Source organism: Amphiura filiformis, chromosome 20, assembly GCF_039555335.1.
Source record: "Amphiura filiformis chromosome 20, Afil_fr2py, whole genome shotgun sequence".
NCBI classification, from domain to species: domain Eukaryota; kingdom Metazoa; phylum Echinodermata; class Ophiuroidea; order Amphilepidida; family Amphiuridae; genus Amphiura; species Amphiura filiformis.
In genome coordinates this window covers 52,391,692-52,415,098 of record NC_092647.1, presented here as the reverse complement: position 1 = coordinate 52,415,098, position 23,407 = coordinate 52,391,692, and the positions used below count along the sequence as shown (strand labels likewise).

At 36.8% G+C, this 23,407-nt stretch overlaps 1 protein-coding gene across 1 annotated transcript in view; it reads left to right on the top strand.

Annotated features, from left to right (window-relative positions):
* LOC140141981 (bromodomain adjacent to zinc finger domain protein 2B-like) overlaps nt 1–23,407 on the top strand; it is a 49,328-nt gene that overhangs the window by 3,884 nt on the left and 22,037 nt on the right. Inside the window, 16 exon segments of the mRNA XM_072163878.1 lie at nt 653–783; nt 785–1,036; nt 1,363–1,567; nt 1,966–2,441; nt 2,793–2,967; nt 3,412–3,504; nt 10,704–10,831; nt 11,786–11,851; nt 14,894–14,938; nt 18,366–18,431; nt 19,569–19,712; nt 20,008–20,119; nt 20,472–20,614; nt 21,436–21,537; nt 22,397–22,581; nt 22,925–23,234. Coding sequence (XP_072019979.1) covers nt 653–783; nt 785–1,036; nt 1,363–1,567; nt 1,966–2,441; nt 2,793–2,967; nt 3,412–3,504; nt 10,704–10,831; nt 11,786–11,851; nt 14,894–14,938; nt 18,366–18,431; nt 19,569–19,712; nt 20,008–20,119; nt 20,472–20,614; nt 21,436–21,537; nt 22,397–22,581; nt 22,925–23,234 — 2,633 coding nt within the window.

Here is a 23,407-nt window from a genome sequence, read left to right as displayed (position 1 = left end):
TCAGAGTACCATTAAAAAAGCACAATTTACACAAAAATATAACTTGCCATTCTCGATTTATTACCCGCCAGGAGAGGCAGTACTTTGAAAATTTACTTACCTGACAGCAAAGTCACACGCCCTTGGTGTTCGGGTGGGTGTTAAAGTACATCCCTGTGCGAAATCCATCATGGCATCGCTCTCAACTTGAGACAAAACTCTCTATAGTGTTATTACAATTTGTATTAAAATGATTGGTACCCATCAGTTTTGATGGTTAATGAAAAGCCTGCTTCTTCCAAATGCAACATTGGATCCTTTTGGATTACCATAAGTTATTGCGATATGACTATTTATAACATCAATCTTAAAAAATATGCAGATCCTATGTTGCATTTTGATGTGGCAGTCATGTCCATAATCACAGAAAACCAATCCTTTTGTTACAGCTAGTGTTCTATACATAAAATGAAAGTTATGTTCTTCAAGAGTGTCCATTGCTGGGCAGGTCAAAAACTTCCTTTGTGCATTTGACCTTTGAACTCGGAAACTCCTGTGTGAAAATTTGGCCAGTGTCAAAACCAATCCTATTATACTCCTAGGTGAAACTAACAAATCATGATTTTGTGTTATGCCTTTTGTAGAAATCCAAGGTGAATCATCCTCCCTCTGGAACTACTAAAACAAAAGCACATCGCACATGAGCAAGAGTTACGTGAGCAGGAGCAGAAGAGGCGCGCAGCGGAGTTGACGCTCCACTTTGAGCAACAAATCAAACAACAGCAGCAACAACTGCGCCTGCAGAAAAAAGGCACAGGCTGACAAAGAGAAAACAGAAGGGGAGACAAGTGAGAGTGGCGAGAAGAGAAAGAGCAGTAGCGCAAGATACAGCAGGAAAGAAGAGAGACAGATGGAGAAGACAAGTCAGGACAACACACCCATTGCATTGGACATGAGCAAGAAACCCAGGAAGGCAATGGATGAGGATGAGCAGCCTCTGGCTTTGAACTTGAAAGTTAATAAGAAACTTTTTAAACCAGAGTTTTCCCATGCACAGGTAAAGTAATATGATAAAGCCAAGTTACTTTTGTTCAAATCATAAGTCTCTAATTCGTGGTTGTTTTTAAACTGTATGGAAGAATTTCTGAACATATTCTGGATGTTCTTTTCCATCAGAGATAGGCATTATAGTTGACTTGTGAAACTGAAACACTTGGAAGTTCTGGCATGCATGAAGGTTTTGCGATTTTCGAAACTTGTACATAATTTTGATGGGACAGAAATATTTTGGTTTCAATAGGGAATAAATTTGAGTGACATACATGAAATCTTGCTTGATTATGTGACAGTATGTGCTTATTATATCCATGCATTTTCTTACAGGTTAACGGCAAACCAGAAACTGTATCAGCGTTCTCTTCTGCTGCAGCTTCTCCCACACCGTCATCTAAATCAAATGCCACAGATACGCCTGCTGTTGCCCGATTCAGAGATGTTGACTCCGAAGCAGACTCGGAGAAAGCGACCAATGAGAAAGCAGCGGAGAGTGATGAAGAAGAGAGTGAGGACAGTGATGATAGTCAAGAAGGTGAATAGCCTGTGGATATCCCACATGCCTTGTAAAGCACGTAGCACTTGTAGAAATGTCAATTTTCAATGTTTACTGATATCAGTTATTTTTGCATATCTCGCTTTTTTCAATATGCTCAAGAAGCATATAAGAAAGGATATTCTAGGCTCTCTTAACTTTTTATAACAAAAAGCAAACAAAATGAGTGGCATTTGTGCAATTTTGACTTTGTCCTTGATGCAGGGGCGTAGCTTGGTGTGTATTGAGGTGTAACTCATTCCCAAAAATAAAATTGACAAAAATACAACAGAAAAAATGTAAAGTTATATCCTAAAAGGTCCAAATTGTAAAGAAAAAATCCTTACTACACCTAGCCTGCCTTGATGTTTACAGTTTTTGAATATTTTGTTTGACAGTGTCTTCAGACTCTGATGGGGATGAAGGAGAAGAAGAGGAGGAGGAAGAAGAAAGTGATTCTGATGAAGAACCAGGAAGTAAAGCTGAGACAGATGGTGACTCGGCAAGAGACTCAGAGAGCAGTCCCGTCCCCGGCAGAGTTCCGCTTCTGACTAAAAGACAGCTGATAGAATCCATGATTGAAGTCCCAGACACAAATCCACGAAAACGGATGCGTGTAACTGATGATGAGGCAGTCCGTCACCCACTAGATCACGGATGGCGACGTCAAATCGTAATCCGGCAACTCGGCCCCGGTGATCGGGTCAAGGGTGATGTGATATACTATGCACCATGCGGCAAGAAACTACGCACATATCCTGAAGTCATGAGATATATTGAAAGGAGAGGCATCACAACGGTTGCTAGGGAACACTTTAGCTTCAGTGCTAAAATACGAGTCGGTGAATTCCTGAATCCGAAACCTGGGGAAAACGTAAGTCATAGCTTACCTACGGGAAAATCAGAGCAATTTGAACCTTTCATATTAAAATACTTATGAAAAAATTCTGCGTGTGAAATGAACCATTTTAACTGAAAATTAAATTAATAAAATTCATAGGGAGTGTAATTATAAGCATTCTTGAATTTGAAATGGCAAAAAACATCAGACAATATTGATATCTTACCCCCTTGTGTAGCTGGATAAATGGTTACTCATTTGTGATATCTTTCAATATTTGTTTGTTCTGGATCAATATTTGTGTCAAAGATTTGAATACAGGTAGGGTCTCATTGCCCATTATCAAACTCATAAATATATTTTAAAATCTTGAAATATTTACAGGGTATCGTATTTGAAAAGCTGTCCGAAGAAGAACTCCAGAACCGCATTGACATCTTGTGCAACCGCAAACCACGCAACGTGCGACAGGTGAAAGCAGCTGAGAGGAAGCGCATCACTCAGGAGTTGGCACGTAGATCTGCCATGGTGAAACATCAGAAGAAGCTTGAACAACAAGGTATTGTGGATTATGGCATTGACATTAGTTGGGATATATATTAGGTGTAGATTTAAAAGTTGCATATTGCGCTTTGAGATAGAGAGAGTAGCGGGGAGTCAATGCATGTGTGCTGAGATGTTGACTAATGCCCAGGAATAGGAATAATAACAAACAAAATTCAAAATGGGGTTTTGAGTTTAGGCTTGAAAAAGATTGGGAATTCCCATGATTCACTACATATTTTGGCCTCTCCTTAGCAACCGCTGGAGGCGCATCATATTGTGAATCAACCAAATGTTATGAATGTAATGTTCATACATGTAGACACCTTTGCATTTTCTTATCATGTTCAATATTTAGAATACAATTCTGTCCTTTGTTAGTCTTTTATCATTTGTTGATGATACAAACATATCTCGTATACTGAATATATTTTCAACGTGTATCTGTTATCAACTTCAGAAATGGCAAGACGCATAGCTGAGGCCAAAATGCGACGTAAGATGGAGAGACAAGCTCATCAGCAGGCCCAGCGAGAAGCAAGAAGACAGCAAGGTGAGCTTAGCTTGTCAAATTTTTCAACTTATTTCAAATTTTATTCCATTGACGTTTTAGCTGCACTAACTTAGAATGAACGGGTTCCCATAAAGTTATTTTGGAAATGTTCCCTAAATTTGTTTAGATTTACTTAGCACAGGTGAACGGACTAGCTCGTTTTGCTCGCTATTCATGGGGGTATTGGGGTTTGCTAAGCTAAAATGATTAATACAAAATAAAGACCACTTGAAATCAAGTTTTGTTAGTAATTAGATAATTGTGCTAATTTAATGTTAATTCCAAGCTAGAGTTAGGATTAATTCAAATTTTTGTTCAAATGTTTAGTTAAATGTTCTATTGCAAAATAACATTGAATTTTTGTTTTTGTATTATGATGTACTCATACATAATATAATGAATAGTGTTCTGTTAAGTTGTGTGTTTTAGTACTAGACACTAGAGGTTTCCCTTTGTGTTCTAGGTGGCACAACAAGATTCCTCCTGGGCATTGAACAAGGAATCTGGTTATGTCACGCTAAAACAATATTGTAATATTTGCAGAGGACGCCCTCAATATTTTGCCCTCAATATTTTTTTTAATTGGACTTATTTTTTTATTGATTATAATGTAATTTGATAAACTAAACATACCATTCAAAAATCAAGTCTTTGGGTACTATATTTGTGATAAAATCTGATTTTTATTTTAATAACAAGATGGAGTAAAGCCCAGAGATGGCACTTTACAGGAAATTTTCTGATTTCAGGAACTTTGGTAGAATTTCAGGAATTACCCTTCCTGTGCAAAAGGATGGGAAAAGTGCCTTTTCAGAATTTTTCCATGTTTTTCAGGAAATTTTGACAACACCAAGTGGCATCTCTGAAAGCCATTAATTCATATGATCTGAATACATGTCGAACAAGACCACTATGTACAGGTATATACTTGGCATGTGATGGTCATAACTCATCAGAAAAGACAGACATCAGTCACAACCGACAGAGTGAGGCACTGGATGGAATTAAATAGCAATTTTCTTTGTTTTGCCTGAATTGTTTGACTCAAAAATTAAAAGGGGACATATCTGACAGTGAAAACTAACATTTTTGGGAAAAGAATTGCACATCTATTTCTTCTGTAAATGTTACAATATTGCCTAAGGGTTGTGTTATTTGATCATCTGTTGTTTTATTTGCTGTTGACATTTCAATATTTGCCTTCATTTTTCTTCCTTCCACTATTATGTGTGTGTTTGTGTTTGTTCTACTACATTTGACTCTGAAGCTCAATTACAAGGTAGGAAAAAAAACCAACTTTATCCCGGTAAAATGTCGATGGATTGCTCCAACACAAGAGATTATAGTCAGTGTTGTCAACAAATATCAACTCATTTTGTGGCTGGACACTTGAGATGTTGCACAAATCGACAACAATCCATCCAAAATATATGTCAGAAACCAATTTCAGAGGGCATTTTGAGGCAAAATTGGTCTAAAATTGTATTAATTTCTGTAAACTTGATCAAAAAATAATCTTCAAAAAAAGTTTTGTAATAGAATTCACTCAAAAACTTTTGAATTCGGCAAAAAGTTTGACAACCCTGGTAATGATCATTGAACCATTTAAATTGGGGCAATCCATTGTTATTTTAGGGGTGTAAATTGCAGCACTAACTTGACCAGATAAAGAACCAAACTACTGAGATAAAAAAAATTCTAAGATTTGTCGTTTTTATTAGAAATTTTGTTAATGCTATCAGTTCTCATATTTAATTTGTCCTAATCATGTTAGTTTTTATGTGTTTATGTGTTGTATTTTGTGTTACTATGTTTTCGATAGCATATATTCTTCAATAAGTTGGGACTTTTTAGGGAAAACAATGAGACAACTGTTATTGAATCGACCGTATTGATTCTATGATGTCTCCGAAAGTCGCCTTGATGGAATTAATATGTGTATCCTGGGTTTGTCTACCGGAAATCAGTTTGTACCAAAATTCCTTCCTGCAAGGGCAAATTGCATCACAATATCCATCTCCTTTGTTATTGCAATACATATATTGTATTGTAGGAAGGAATTTTGGTCAAATTAACTTACGGAGGACAAACCCAGGATCCACATATCGGGTAGGTGCATAATTATCATATTTTACAAAATGAAAAATATTTGGTTTGCTCTTAGGGGTACAGGCATTAATGGAAAAAATATGGTACATCAGTTTTAAAGCACCACAAATGTCATATTCTCAAAAGTAGTAAATTAACATACAAATAATTTGTGAAGGAACACACTTCCTAAAGATAAATTCTTTAATTGTTAAATTGGTATTAACTTTTTTTCTGGTTATATAAGTTACAGACCAAATTCCTTCCACTTGTTTGATATTTTTAATTGTATATGCACCCGTTTCTCTTCCCATATTATACATGTTGATCATCTTGTGCGTTTGTGTTTACAACTCAATGCAGTCCAACTTCAAGGTAGGGAAATGTACCACACCCCCATGAACAATAATGGACTAGCCCATCAACAATTAGTGTGGGACCCTATATAGCAGACATGAGTTAGCTGATGAGACAATAACATGAACCATGTGTTAAGATGTTGTCATGTTGCTATATACAGTGTCTTACACAATAAAAGGATGGAATAGTGCATTATTGTTCTTGGTTGATGAGGTACCCAAAATGGGGACTGCTCATTAGTCCATTGGCTCAATTGTCCGAAGGGGCGTTATTCCGAAGGCTTGATAGTCCGAATACAGTGACTTTCTGTACAAACATATATGAGGACTATCAAAGCGTATTTCAAGTTTGGAATAACAAACCCCTGGATATAGGAAATTACTGTATTCTGACTATGACACCTTCGGACTAATGGGCTGCAACCCTCAAAATGTGTCTGCATCACAAAAATATATTCGATTTGATATTATCACAGTATAATTATAAGATATTATAAATAATTATGATTATAATCTAAAACAAAACAATTCTATATATCTTATCATAGCAGCTTTGAAATAAGTAAAATCATTGCTGGCAGTTGAAATCCATACACCACTATTGAAAACATGTCCTTAATCTCAAACACAGGGAGTGTGAATTTCAAATAGGGTTACCTAAATGTGTGACTCCATTTGAAATCTACACTCCCTGTGTGACAGGTTAAGGTCATGTTTTCAACAGGAGGTGTATGGATTTCAACTGGAATAGCATATTATTACCTGAGAAATGAGAGAAAACATTATGATCTTTTAAGATTCTTGAAATGATGTACTCGTACATCCCACCAGGATTTGAGTTTGTTTACAAACATATTGAAACCAAACTGCACTCTTGTCTGTGTTTATGCAACTCAAGTTTTTTTTCCGCATTGTTTTGTGTTCCTTTTGTTTTTTGTTTTGTATTCATAACTTTGTCACTTTTCTCGTGTTATTAGTATACTTAAAAATTTACAGCAGATAGTACTTATAGAGACTTATTAAAGTTGGATTCTCACCACACTCATATCACATATTAGAATATCCACAGTAGGTTTAGTTATAAACTGTAATCTTTGTGGGTATGTGGTCAATAGTCAAAAGATTATGCCCTGGATCTATGGAATAAGATAACCCATTAAAGGTGCATGACCAGATTGTGGTCCAATTGTAACACAGCATGTTTTCTATGCCTCACATTGAGGCCCATCACCAAAACATTAGTTTTTGTGCAGCAATTTGGATTCTAAAAGCAAAATGTGTATCTAGTGGTTCAGAACAAACAGTAACATGACTTCCAGGGTGGTGGTAACTACCAAAACTACCAATTTTTTGTTCATTCCACGTAATCTAAACATATTCCAAACTCACTGGGGTTTAAGGAAAAGTATGAGCTTTTAACTGATACCAAAATCTGCATTTTAATGTTGTAAAGTGTGTGGAATGATGCTGTCAGTCTGGTCAAGCACCTATACAAGCACTTATACAAATCTGAAGTATAAAGCATATATGCAGCAACTCAGCCTCCATGCAAATATTATATCACTTAATATTTGTTTTTAGATGCATTGGATAATACAAGATTTGCACTCCCTCCAACATTTCCAGGGCCAAGTGACGAAAAGTTGTAATTTTGACATGTAATTGTATCTATATGCACTAATTTCTTCTCACTACCGCTATACATACATTTGTATGTGCCGCCTCTATATCTTCTATGTCATTATATAACTAGGTTATCACTTCTTTGTTTCACCATCCGAAGCCCAATCTGTTCAGATTCAAGGTAGAAAACTAAATTTTATTCTTATGTGTGAATAAAGTAATGCACTTGTGAAAATTTGTTTTTTGGTTGCCTTGAGAGCTCTTGAGCAGCTAGGCTTAATGTTGAATCTTGAACAAAATGCACAAAATGCTTGTCGTTGCCCAGGTTTCTTTGGTGTTTTGGTAGGTTCTGTGGGATGTTGGTGTAGTTTTATGTTCAGCTGCAATTGGTATAAAACGTTCACCACTAAAATTGTGATGTGAAACGAGGAGACAAAGAAATATCACAAGTGAACAACATATTTGGATTATATTGTCATATTGGAAACGGATTGCATGTACTGGTTCTTTTATGGTGGTATTGTAAGAGGGGATATGAACTTGAAAAATCATTGTCCATGCAAAAGTGTCAGTTGCAAGAAACAAAATGGCAGTCAAATAATGCAAGCAAATTTTGACTAAAATTTGGTAATTAATTGCAGAATAAGGCAAAAAAAATTCTCTCTCAAACATTGTGCAAAAAAGCTATGTGCTATGTGTCTTTTTTAAATGATAAACAAGCTTAGTGCTATGTGGGATTTGTTTATACATTTTTTATTGTGTTTTTATCCCACTTTATCATGTGTTTTACTACTATGCGGCCATTCTTTTATAAGAAAGAAATCAAACAGTAGCCTGTAAAAAAAGATGGCTTTCACATACTCATGTGTAAGGGTTTGAGAGACATATCTAGGTGTTTTTTGGCCTAAATTGTGATTGATGAGATTTATTGCATGGATATTTAAAGTAAAAAGTTCTGAAATTTGGTTTATTATTGTGGCACAACACTAAAATTGACATAGTCCATTTGGCTTCCTCAGGATAGTGTTGTCACTGCTTTGTCACAAGTACTTCTCACATGCACCGCTTTGATCGCCAGTGTGAACACATAAGTTCTTTAAGTCAATGCGCGTGACTTGTACTATACTTTGATATGCTCGTAATCGGCGGGAATTGTTAGGCATTTGCACTCTACGACGAAAAATAGATCGACATTACAAGTGATATAGTTGATCTGTATGGTCTATATTTTGCGTGTTAAAGAAAGTAGACAAAGTATAGGACTTTAATTAATAACTTGTGATGCGTCTGATGAGGTGTCACAAGACAATTCTCAAAATGAAATATATTGATATTAATCCACGATGTTATAAGACAGGCTGATTATGAGCTAATTAAACTGTATGCACACTGGAGCACACACTGATGGTATCTTGAGGAAGTCAAATGGACTCTAGTATGAAAGAAACCAAATTTCATAAGGTTTGTATATACATATTGCACATTAAAGCTGTATAAAAAGCAGCCAGCTTGCATGTCTTTGTTGCTGATTTTGATGGACACAACCAACAAAATTTATTTGATGATATTCCTTTGGTTATTTCACTATGGAGGACTTTGTGGTATAGCCTCTAATACAAAGAGGTCCCAATGAGAAGATCAGATTAATGCGAAAAAATGTTGGTGTTAGTCTCAAGAAATGCTGGTGTGTTAATGACTTTCAAATTGGAGGGAGATAATGTTTGTTGATGAAAGTTGAATCCTGTACGTAAAGAGATGTGGATCTCATTATGGTGAAGTTGTTGCTGATGTTTGCGCTGAGTTCTTGTTCAAATGCCAGCTAATTGCAATGCACTTGAAAATATGATGTTGATTTGAAGCATGGCATCATGTGTAGCAACACTGCCATGTCTATATTAAACGAATCTTGTTTCTCAAACAGCTTAAAAATAACTAGTTTGTATATTAAATATTTTGTTTCAAAATGAAACAATTCTAAATGTATTTGTTTTCCAATCCACATCTACTATTGGAAACACTAAGGTGTTTGTGCCCATTGGTTTCCTGTGGTGATAATGTGATCAAACCTCTTTAAAACACATGTTGTGCCCCCAACAAATTTTATGCATGTGACAAGAGCAATTTTGGAAAATAAAGTTGGGAAAAATCAATGTAGTTTACAGCGGTAAATCTGCAATCCTGCACCAGCCGTTACAGCTTATCTGTCAATCAATCATTAGGAAGCTTGAAATCCGTACAGGTGCATTGCACAGACTATGGTGCGAGAGGTTGCGGGTTCAAATCCTGGCGGTGCCTAGTGTGCTCTCGTGAAAAATTGAGTTAGCTTGAAATTCCCCTGGACAAGGAACTTGCTGCTAGTTGTCTTGTTGTAACCCGTACGAAACTTCAAGGAGCTGATCCTGGTTGCGATGGTTATTTGTGGAATGTCTAGGGTGTGCGCTCTTGCAACAGCAAATCCCCTGATTTGTTGTTAAATGGTTTATGGAATGATGTGGGGCCGTTGTGGTCAGCGACAACCTGTAAAGTGTGCTGAGGCTTGTGGATCGTGCCTGTGTGTAGCGCACTATAAATCACTGCGCTTTTTTTTGTTGCTCTGTTTATGGTTGGGCAGATTTTTGGTAATTGTTTTGGTGGACTCAATCTGATGGTAGCGCAAACTTGGGAGTCTTGGAGCATGGCATCTTGTGTATTGAAAACTTGGAAATCTTCATTTTTGTCAAGAAAGTGAAATACAGCACAAGTTATAGATAAAGCACTGGTCAAACTTTGTGTATAGAAAGTTGACACACATAGGAATAGAAACATGTATTACAACGTTTATTACTCCTCTATGGATACTGTTAATTTTGCATCCATTGAAGCAAAATCAGTCAATTTTACAAGTGGCCTGAGTTTGGCATATAGCACACTTTCAATCAACAGAACAGATGCCAACTTGAAGGGAAAACAGAATGTTAGCAAATTTTCATGAACTAATCCAATCCCTCTATTAATTTACAAAACCCTGCAGTAAAGTCACTATTTTCAAATATAATATTAATCAACATTAATTGTTAGTAGTTCTAGTTCAATGTTCATGCCCCAGTACTAAATCCTGTCCCTTTATCGTGTTTGTTTTCTTCTTTTCAGCTCTCCAAATGGCGGAGGCGAAGAAGCGTGAGAAGGATCATCGTCGTATTCTCAAAGAACAGGAAAAGATGGCCAGGATGCAGCAGTTGAGATTGGAGCGAGAAATGAGGAATCATCAAATCATTGAGGTAAAAGAATCAAGATGTGTAGTGAAGCAGATAGTGACAACAATTTTGTACTTCTTTATAAAAGCACCAAATTTGGCAGGGTGGTAGAGAATTAATCAGAATGTGATAGGAATGATTTTGCTATAGTTTACTTACAAGGGTTCAAAAATCTGACATTTTTTTGCAAACATATTTTGAAAATTTTCTGAATTTTGTTCAAAAAATTTCAGTCAAAATATATCCGCTTATGCCCAAAAAAAAGGTAGTTTTAATCCATATAGCTGAAAAATATTATTGGTTCTTTGAAAGTTTCTCATAAATTGACAGAAATAGAAAAATCAATCAACAAGTTACAAAATGGAACCTGCATTTAATTACGCATCGCAAGATGAACCATGCTCCTTTTTGCATACATTTACCAACTTGAATAATCACTGAATTCACAAAGGCATATCAGGTTCAGCTTAGGCTCATGATCACAGGGTTGTGGGTTCAGGGCCCAGCATTGCCACTGTGTAGTGCACTTTAGGGAGGCTCTTCATCTCTGTTGCCTCCCTCCAGCCAAATGTACATGTGCATAAGTAAAACATAACATTTTGTTTGTTTTGAGGAAGATAAAAACATACCCTTGTGGAAGGAGTGCATGGTAATCCCATTGCAGCATGTTATATATGAGGAGATAGAGATGGGCCACATTAGCATGTGAGCATTGTCCAGCATGACTTCACCTTTTCAAATATGATAGTTACCTACTTACAACCCTATGAGAACAACCTGCCGATTGGCCAAAAAAAAGTTTTCATTATATCAATCGGCAACATTGTTAGAATAATTTTACCACACAAAAAAAATTGGGGTGAATTATTTCAAAGCTCCATTCTGATTGGTGATTAAAGTGACAATATCATGTCATTGACCAATCAGAGGCAATGTTAGACCTACTTAAGATACAAGCATCCTGTTTTGCATGCACAGGAGCGTAGGAAAAAGAAAATGGCAGCAGAACATCAGAAGGCAGCGGAAGCAATGGAAAAAGCAAAGGTTTGTCCCATAGTGTTGCTGTATGTCATTTCATGCATACACCATTCTTCATGAACATAGATAGAGTGGTGAGCTGCTTTGCGTTGCCGTTGCGTTGATTTTGTGCTATTCCAGTTGAGATCCATACACCCCCTGTGGAAAACATGACCATAATCTTCCACACAGGAGTGTGACTTTTTAATGAGGTTACCTGAATGGGTGACTCCATTTTAAAGTTACACCCCCTGTGTGAGAGATTTAGGTAATATCTTCCATGGGGTGTATGGATTTAAACTGGAATAGCCCTTTGGAGATATTAGTTACTATTTTATACTAACCTTTATATTGTTCAGATTTAGCCAACTGCTGCTTTTGATCTTCTTTTCAGTTTGTGTATTGATTTCAACTAATTTATTATTGCAATTTACAATATGAGCTGTTTTAAGCAGTTTTTGCCATGTAAAGTGATTTTGTACTTTATAATGGGTAGCTGAAACATCCACTCTTGTGGAATTGAGTGTTTTACAGGCATTTTCAAATCCTTTGAATTATTTACGATGCATTGATAGCACTGTGTACGCATTCATGTTGTTTATTAGCACTGATTGAATGGGCAGCGTTAACAAAATCAAGATTTTGTTGACCATTTGCCTACATATAGGGGACTTCTATTGCATACACATTCTCAAGTCACAATCAAGTGGTAACCAGTGCATCCAAAATATCCAAAGGATTGTGAAAATTCCTGCAGCGAGTCATTTTCTGCAGTTTGCTGCACATGAGCAAATTAGTTGCAACATTAACAAGGCATTCAATCACTTTGGGTCAACATATCTCCTCCCAGTGACATCATTCATTAACTGCCATTCTATCATTATGGCCCACAATTTAGCCTCCATTTGTGCATTTTTTGTACTCAACCTATTAAAGGTCATTCTTTGAATGTAAAATAATTTGAGGGTTAAAGGTTAAAGAACTGTGTACTTATAGATGAGCTTTTTTGACATCTTAGTAACATTGTTTTGCTGTTGATTTGCTGTTAGTCTTTTCTTGATGGTTCCCTTTCTTTCCTAGCTCCCCTGAATTATTTCAGACATATTTGTTATTGATTCTTATAGGGTTTTACCACATGGTCTAAGCTAAAATTAATGCAGTGACTTTGTACCACCACCACTATAATCACCATCAACAGGTCATAAAGTTGAAATAGCACATATTATATTATTTCATTAATTTTGGATAGGTTTTACAATAAAAAAACACCACCTACAAGCTGTACTTTATTCCCATTCTTTAAATAATCATAAGCTATACAACAGGAGTGGCATATCCCGATTCTAAAGATGCTGCCTCATTTTATAACTGATGGCATAAGCATTGTATTTGATTTGATTTTGAGTGATACATTGCATATGGCTATTGACAAAATGTAGTATTACTAAAATTACTTATATGTGCATAGATTTTGATTATTATTTGATTGGTGCAAATAAACCACAGCCATTTATCATATTTACTATTATGTTATCCATGTTGACGGTAAACACTATTGCTGCCATCTCTGTGATAATACCTCAGTGAAAGATGTTGTTTTTGTTGGCTTGTAAATTGGTTCAATTCAATTTTCAATTTGGGGTGATATATCACACAAATATAACTATATAGCAGTATAATGCCATTTTCAATCCTTAGTTGCAAGAATTCATAATCATATAATCAACATTGTTTTTAAAGATGTCAAAGATAATTTGGGTATCCATACCATAGGTGCTTTTCATTCATTGAATTCATTAACAAAAAAATGAATGTTGAATTTGAATAAAGTATAAATATTTGAAAATATTATCTAACCATCAGTGATGAGCAGATCCCGTAAATTTTCGCTTTTTCTGATCTGAATTGGAATTGATGGAAATTTCCATTTGCTAAATTGTGAACTGCTTACATTTTCAGTGGAAAATCTTGTATATTTAGGCATCATATTCATGACACATAGATCAGAGATACTGGTAGTTAAAATACCTTCAGATGATGTAATTTAATAAAAAGTTATAAGCCAGATAAGATTGAGGGCTAACTATTTATACATCAAGTTGCACGAGGCATAGTTTTTAGGTCGTCGGATACAGATTATTGCGATTGGAATCAGATCGTTCTGATTTGTTCAGCCTGTGATCGGTAATCTGCAATTTCTGACCAAGGGCAAGGTTGCCAAAATATTTCATCCCGAATCGCGGGTCAAATAATCGAAGAGGGGCCCAAATTTGTTATAATCATTTGTTTCTATGAGATAGGAACTACTGGAAGTCCCGGGAGCCAATATTGAAAAGTCACCCAATTTTTTCTTAACCATTGGCTTCTGTGAGACCGGAAATTCACGGGGAAAATCTTCAAAAGTCGTCGCAACCCTGATCAAGGGGTGAGCTGCTCATTACTATTAATTTCAGAGATGGGAATTTCATATGTCAATGCTTACTTCTATGGCAACACCAGTTACATCAATTGAAAACCAGTCACAGTAGAATGATATTGAATTGATTTAACTGGTATACGCATCTAGAAGTTAGCATTGGCATGAGAAAGACAGACTCTATTTATCTCAATTCATGACATTTGACAAAACATCAAAATGTCAAAGTGCATCAGATAATAAAGTCATTCACTACATGGCATTCAACAAGCAATCACAATCAATTCTTTCATTGAATAAAATTGTCAGACCTTATGTTATTGGGAAGATCCCCCCTTTACATGGTCCCCTGTAATTTAGTTAACTCCTTGTGTAACCCAGTCCCTCATTATGGTACACCAGCCGATATGTAGCATCTAACATCTTCATACTAAAGTAAGGGAATTAGATCCCTCCAAAATGAATTTAAAAGTAAGCTGTTTGTTTTCTTTCTAACCTATAACAAATAATTTTTGATTTGAGTGTTTTATGCTGTTTCTTAACAAATTATTTACTTTTATTTTGTTGCAGAAGATGTTGAGTTGAGTGGGTTCATAGGTGTCATGTGAGAAGTGAAGTTTTAATTGTTAGTTTATTTTCTTTCTATTCTACAGGAAAGAGAAATCAGAAGACAGCAGGCTGTTCTAATGAAACACCAGGTGAGTAGGCTTGATTTACTCACTCCCACTGTAAAAAGTGATCAGATATTGCAAGCCTTGGTTGGTAATGCTAGAGGGACAATCGAATTGGGGCAGATTTAACATAGCATTACACACCGGGTTATTTGGAATCCATACTCTGTGATTGAACCTCTTTGGTTGCAAGTCTAACAAATTAAAGTCTATCCCAGATCACTCTTGTGAATTTGTTGCATGCCTTTTATGATTGCATGGTTGTATGTGCACACACTATCTTGTCCATTTCTGCAATGTCAGACCACTCGTGACCTCATGTCAAACAAAATGTTATCACATGTCCCACTTTATCCCTGAGAATCTTTGCAACATCACATTTTGAGCTCACAACCTATTTGGGTACTCCTGGTTGTGTACCACTGGAATAAGAATGAGATTCAATGAGAGAGAAACCAGCAAGGGGGTTTTTATCACCTTTTGGTTTCCTTATTCTATCAAAAGTCTGTTTCAAAGAGTGAGTGACAAACTGACAGACAGAGAGAAAGAGGGATGGAGAGAGAGAGTGAAAGAGGGGGAGAGAGACAAAGAAAGAACATTTTCTTATATGTGATGCGATCAAGCAAAATCAGTCGGAACTCAGAAATATTGATTTGAGATATAGCCAAACAAAGGAATTATTTCCTTTTATTTCCTATTGTTTTGGAAACTCAGTACTCATGTCTTTGGAACTGGTTGTTCAATTTAAATAGGGTTTTCTGCAAAATACAGCTTTGTAATTTTTTTTTACTCACATATAAGAAACTGAAAATTGATTATTTCCAAGTTCCAACTGATTTTGCTTCATCGCATCACATATGTGTATAATGTGTATTTACATCTCTGCATATATATATATCCTGGATGCATATTCCGGTTAAGTATATCTTTTTCATTTTGATTTGAACATCTTTTCCAAGTATCTGAAACGCTATATGGCTTCGAAGAAACTGGAAATTTGGGCTTGCTGGCTTGCTAATACTAAAATAGAAACCAAATCAATGAAAACATGACTTTTTTGAAGCTCCTTTTCCTAATACAGACATTCGCTTTACGTTATTTTCGACAGCATTTTGTTTCCAATGATTTTGAAGCACTTGCTTTTTATCACGCACATTTTTTATTTGTTTTTTCCCTGCACTAATTTTGCTACCTACCTGCCTGCCTGCTGCTCCACACTAAACCAGGAACGTGAACGACGCAAGCACCTTCTTATTTTGGTAAGGGTCTGGGGGAAATATGTGTTGGTCATACGCCATGTCAGGATGTAGTGGCTAGCTGTGACATACATAGCCAAACAAATGATTTTATGCTTGGCTCTGTTCAGTCTTATACCTTGTGTCCCTTCGAGTTTGATAGTGACATCACTGCATGTTTTAGGTTGCCTAGCCTTGAAACATGCTTGTTGTCAGTAAGCGGCACCAGGAATTTTTTTTGGGGGGAGGGGCATGGGGGAAAGTGAATTTCAGGGCAAAATCTACAAATTTTGCACAAAATTGCTGCAAAAAAATGGAAATATTCATAATTTTGGTCGGCGCCACTTGTTCTTGGAATCACAGCATAATAGACACTTGTGTAAAGGCAATGTAAGTGGAATGATCTCTAACATACAAAGATGCATTACTACCAAACTCAAAGTGATACAAAGTATAGTATGTCTTAACATTGATTTACGCTATTGTTAGACCACATTTGTTCTGATTATTTGATTATATCACACCCACTTTTTGTAGAAAGGTATGTCACTTCTAACAACTGCATCCTTGTTATATGGCTACATACATGTTAGCAGTTCTTAAAGAGGCATGGTCCGATTTTTCATGTTCTGTCCTGAGGCGTACCATTAAAACAACACATTTTCAAATTTTGAGTTGCATTGCTGCAGCGGTTTTGATATGAGAAGCAGAAACGTGTATAACAATACCCCATAGGATAGTACACACACATCTGGTGTGGAACAATACATTTTTGTTTACACTTTTTAAAGGAAACATATCTCGGGCGTTAAAAATGAGAATAATATGAGCTTTCTTCTGATACCAAAATCTCAGTTTTGATGAATAAAAGGGGGGGATGAGGCTGTCGATCGGGTCACGAACCTTTAATAATTCTGTTTATGCTTGGAACTCAACTTTCTATTGTTGCTAATAATATGGTGTAACCTATTTTACCAAATATTGCATTCAAGAAAAGTAACATTGTCATTATCTAGTGTCTAACAGTCTAAACATGGAGATTGCACTGAAGTCAGTGCGATATTATTTGAACCGTAAGACTTAATGATCTCATGTATAATTTTTGAACTTGGCACCCACAAGTAGATCCAACAAGAATGTAATTCTTTGTTAAATATTAATATTATTGGAACACCTTAAAGGTTAAAGTTCATGACCCCAATTGGGCTATTCCATTTGACCCCCTTATACCGAAGGAAGATTTTGGAATTCCAACCAAATTCAACAGTTTCAGCAATTCCAGATCAAGCATCATTCAAAAACAGTGGCAAAGTGTGCACGATATTGGAATTCCAAACAGTATTTCCTATATGTGACCGTCCACCACGAAGTGGTAGTAAAGTCGACCCTAGGTCATTTTCTGTTTATTGCAGATTTTGAGCGAGTGCACATGCAGCTTTAAAATGACACCTCAACCAGCTTCATCGGACATCTGAAAGTGAAGTTATGGTTCATCAAAGGTCAAATTCCTAATATATTTTACATATAAATCCATATACTGTTTTTGATTGTATCTCAAAATGGAAAATGCCAACTTTACGACCAGTTTGTGGTGGATGGGCACATATGGGTCCAAATTGGTTGAAATCGTACTTGCCTGCGATATTTTGCACCGTTTGCTGCTGGATTTGGACAAAAACCACACACAATATCCACTTGGATTGCCCATGTATTTCAACTGATATTGAGTTAGCAGTGTCATCTTCCAGAGGGGGTGTGGATTCCAATGGACTAGCCTATTGCAGATAGCCATTGATGCAAATAAAGTCTGTAGCCATGGTTTGAGAACTGCTAATGTGTGGGAATGTTATGCTTTTGTTTTCAACTACACTTTGTATTTTCTCCCATTTCAATCCTTTCAATACATTTGCTCAAAATAGATATTGTTTTATGGATTGAAATTCCTTCCTTACATGCATGAATCCTTGAGGATGAATTCAACTGTTAACAGTTTCACACAACTTGTTATTGTGAGCTCAATAATATAAAGAGTATATTGATGAAACCCCATTTTGTCTCACGGTTGGATAAGTTTTTATTACATAAGTGGTATTACTTTAAACAAAATGAAACAAAAACAAATTTCTAATGGTCAGTAAACATGTCTCCAACTGACTTCTCCCCACCCCCTAAAAAAAAGAAGATCAACAACATTTTTAAAATTTGATACAAATTTACAGGAGCGAGAGAGGCGTAAGCAGCACATGATGCTAGTACGAGCCCTGGAAGCCCGCAAGAAAGCAGAGGTAAGCTGAATGGTTTCAAATCATGATAAGAAGTTGCCATCCGAAGTTTAACAAAAACGTGTCAAAATTTTTCAATTGAATTAGAATTAGTTGTAGAGTCTCATTGAGAGAATGGCTTGGTGGAACTACACTGTATTTGACTGTCACAGAAAGACAATTTTTCACTTGTAAAAACAGTAGGCTGATAATATAGGCTATATTTGTGTGTTATGCAGCAATGTATCTTTCATCAATTCCACATAATATAAAACATGAACTCAAAATGGGGAGGAGTAAATGGGGTGAAAAGTGAAAATGAGGATTCACTCGGTCGGACATCCGGGAATATTGTCCCCTTCGTCCCCTTTGCACAAGCGCGCGCATAGCAACCAGCTCGAGAAAGGGGAACTGCACATGCGCACACTGGTTTTACAAGGCTATTTCCCCTTTGTGACGTCAGCCCGACCAAGAGAATGGGGTAATGGGGGAAAGTGATGGGGAAATGTGAGATTTTTGATGACGTTTGGGGCACCTGGTAGTGTCTTGCAACTTCCATGTTTTATCTCTAAATCCTGAATTCAACAACTCCTCCTATACCTTTGTACAGGAGCCAACCGTTGTTAAACCGTGATGAATCCACACTTTTACTGTAGCGTATACTGCTAACGCGAGCGAGACTACGGCGTTCTGCGCGAGAGCGGGTAAAATTCGTCATGCCTGGAACCTTTGTGCGTATGCAAGCTTACAAGTTGAATTAGCGGCTAAACTTGGCCGTTTTATTCTGTAGTTTTATTGCTGATATTAACAGAGAAATCATCGAAGTTTTTGTAAGACTTAGTGACAATGATTAACTGACATTTCCTCGTAAAATAATTGTGAATTATACGATCTTTAGCTTCTTTTCGTTGTTGAAAGGATTCAATCATGTTTCACCGTTGTTCATCACCGTTTAACAACTTCGCGTCCGGCGCGTCTGCGTGGTTTACTTACTCGGGTAGCTAAAGCTGCCCTCGCCAAGTAAACCACGCAGACGACGCGTCACATCGTTGTTAAACGGTGATGAACAACGGTGAAACATGATTGAATCCTAATTCAAACAACTTACACTAGCTGTATCTGTAGTATGGCTGTAATCTTTGATATATATCCTATTTCCAGGAGAAAGAGAGAGCCAAGCAACATAAGAAGCAAGACAAGAGAGCACTGAAAGAAAAGAGGTTTCAACAGGAACAGATGGAACTCACCCTGGCTAGGGAACTCAAGAAACCAGTAGAAGACATGAAACTATATGATGAAGACAGGGTATGTGTTATCAGACGCCAAAATAATTTGTCTATATTGTGTGGTAAAATGGCACTAAGGCACCGCATAAAAGATGAAACAGAGTAATGAATGCCATTCTAATTCGCCTATTGCATGGGTCCACATAGTAATATAGCTGTTTTTAACACTTGTTGGCATTACATCTCAGACACTCAATGACGTCTGTAAGCTTTAAAGTCAGTTGAACCAGTACAGATAGTTTCTGCGTATGTGATCTGTGTGTACGTATATTTTCCTGTCATGACTGATGAGAATCCTTTTATTTACCCCATAGCCTCTACCAGAACTTACGCAAATGAAGAATGTGCGGTTGACAGGATCAGCGTATGCAGACTGTCTCATGGTCATAGAATTCTTGCATAATTTTGGAGAGACCTTAGGTCTAGGTAAGTGGAAGCAATTACTACTCCCCATTGTAATGGCGCTGTTTTGATTTGGGAAGTGATATGCCAAGAGCTAGTCATACATTAGTCATAAGTGACACATTCCAGTGTTCTCTCCTTGTGTAGAGATTTTGGATGGGAAGGTATGTGTGCCTAGGATTCCGAAAACATATACTTATATTTGATTGTTTCTGTTCAAAATTATGGTAAATGCGGCCCAATTGTCAAAAATTTAAACATTTTTTACAAAACATTATGAAGAATTTGGAAGCAAGTTAAGATTTAATTCTGAAATTGAGGCTCTTACCTTTCACATGATAACTTTGCTTATTATTCTCACCATTTTTTATGTCAGATGATGATGACATTCCTACCATGGGCATCCTACAAGCTGGGCTATTCAATGACCAGGAACACATTGATGAAGTGATCACTCTAACTGTGCAATTACTAAGTATGGCTGTGGATGATCCAGGCTTGCCAGGAGAACTTAACACTGTAAGTACATCAAGATAAATATTTCCAGTTCAAATGGTGGGAAAGGGTGTTGGAGAAGTTCATATCCTTTGAATAAATTCCCTGAGCAAAATCAACTAAAAAAAATCATGATTTTTAGCCTATTTGGGACCTTTATCAGGAGTTCTTTGGCCAGGGTAAGCTAACTTAACATTATATCGAAACAAAACTGGCAGTGTATAAGATGACTTTAAAAAGCACAGTGATTTCAAGTGCGCTATGCACAGGCACAATGCCTAGACGTTGATCCACAAGCCTCAGCACACTTTACAGGTTGTTGCTGACCACTAAGGCATATCATATCATTCCATAAACCATTTAACAACTACATCGGTATCTCGCCTAGATGTGCCACCATAGACCTTCGCAACCAGGATCAGCTCCTTTTAGTTTGGGTTACAACAAGACGATTAGCAGTAGGTTCCTTTCCTTGTCCAGGGGAATTTTCAAGCTAACTCAACTTTTCTACGAAAGCGTACTAAACCACCACCAGAATTTGAACCTACACATTCTCGCACCATAGTCGAGCAACTTATGGATTGAGCTAACTTGACTGCTAATAGGAGGGATTGTTTTTACTAAAGTCATTATTTATTAGATGAGAATGAAGTACAAATTAAAAAAACCCATAAAGCCTACAATAATACTGATACATTTGACCATTAATCTGATGATGTTATGAAATTGTATGCATTTATGAATAGTCATATTTTAATTTTCCATCATTACTTGCAGTGTTGTAATTTTTGTTTGCATCTTAATCATTAAAAAAAGGGATTTTGTGAATGTTTTTGTTTTTTCAGACATCTTATGGTGAGAAGCTTGATGATGTTATTGTGACAGAAAACAATATGTCGGAGATTTTACGTCTCTTTATGACCCGGACCAATGGCAAGGAAGATGAGGTAGGCTGACATGTTTTTAATAAAATGCAAGGTGAACAATAGCCCATTAGAAATGACTATGCCAAGCACAGATATAGGCAACAGAGCACTATATTAGTAATCCTTATGGGCCAATCAGTGGTTCACAACAGCTTAGGAGAGTGTCAACAACCCTGGGCAAGAACTCTCTTCTAAATTATATTGGTGTACACAAGGTTTACACAACTCTTGAGGGACTGGGCTCCATAATCAGTGATCTCTCCCAACAACACAGTCTGGGAGTCAATTCCAAATATGGACTACAACACGGACAAAAGATCTGCCGGTTGACAAGGTCCTTGAGTGCATGACTTGGCATTGAGAGACTTGGTACAAGTGGCTCATCTGATCACGTAAGGCTTGGGGAGCAATGCCTCCAAGTCTGATGAGCACAAACTGGTGTGCATCTTGTAGAGCACAGATGCAGTAGCCACCTGTCATCTGTGATGTAAAGAGAGGAGTTTAAGATCAATTTTGGATGTAGAGAACCATTTTGTGACCCGATGACAGCATGTGTTAGCCCTATGTTACTTTAAAAGTGGACATCCTGTCACTTCCATTTGTTTTTGTGTTCTTTGTGTATAGATAGATCAATGTTAGCAAGCTAAGAATAAAAACAAATTAAAAAGTGAAACATTAAAAATTGGCAAAGCACAAAAAAATTGATAGCGCAAAAAAATTCTAGTTTTACTATCTTATGAATAGATGGGTGTCATCATTGTATGTGGGGAACCGTTAACTACAATGTATACCACATACACAACAGCTTGAGAACTTGGTTCTGTTTATCCATATACGGGACGTTTTTACCAATTTGTTTGTTTTCACATTGTTCCAACAGTTATCATCATCACTGATTCGTATGCCGTACCGAGCTCTTTCTGCTACCGAGAAGGCGTCCATCTTGGCTTTCCTCGTTAACCAACTGGTGTGCAATCAAACGGTCATGCAGCAGATTGATATTGAAATGAACAAAGTGGCTGATCTCAGAAGAGACAAATGGGTGGTTGAGGGAAAAGTTAGAAAGTGAGTACATTTAATCTTTAGAACATATTTGAAGAATTAGAAATAAGAACTTTGACTTTGGAGAATGTGATGGAAAAGAAAAGCTAAAAATTTGCTTTCAAAACAGTAAGATAAATTTTATAGGCATTATTCTTACATGCAGTATAATTGTCTGTTGGCTGCCATTCATAGGGTAATTCATAAAGCTTATTTCTGTGACATCTTGGCATTTGCAGAAAAACTTTGTTTAACAGGATTAGCAAATACATGTGTGGAAGTGGAAGGGTGAGAAATCAGATTTTCATCAGGGAAATGTGAAATTTTCCAACCATTTTCTTAAAATGTTATACTTCCTTCATTGCAGACTACGCGTCCTTCAATCCAAGAAGTTCGGCCGCAAATCTACACCAAAGAAGAACTCTTCAGAACCAGGTACCAGTACTCCCAAATCGGACCAATCCAAACCTAACATGGACAAAACACCAGCAGGAGAGGATGATGATGACGACGAAACAAAGGATGGAGATGACGACGATGACGAGACCCGAGACATTGATGATGACGATGAAGAGGATGGCGGAGGAGAAGAAGGCGGAGCAGTAGAGGAGGAGGAGGAAGAAGATGATGGTATCACAGTAGAGGAGATACAAAAGAAGATTGAAAGATTACAGAAGGTGAGTGTAGATGTAGGGAAGTTTGCTGTCTGTCTCTGTTAGCTTGAAATGTCAGCAGTCAGCATATGTTTTTAATGGATCATGATCTTGTTAAGTTCATGTTTTTGTACCTTTTTTAATAATGACACATTCATAAGTATACAAGTGCCAAATGTGAAACAAGTTTTGATTGA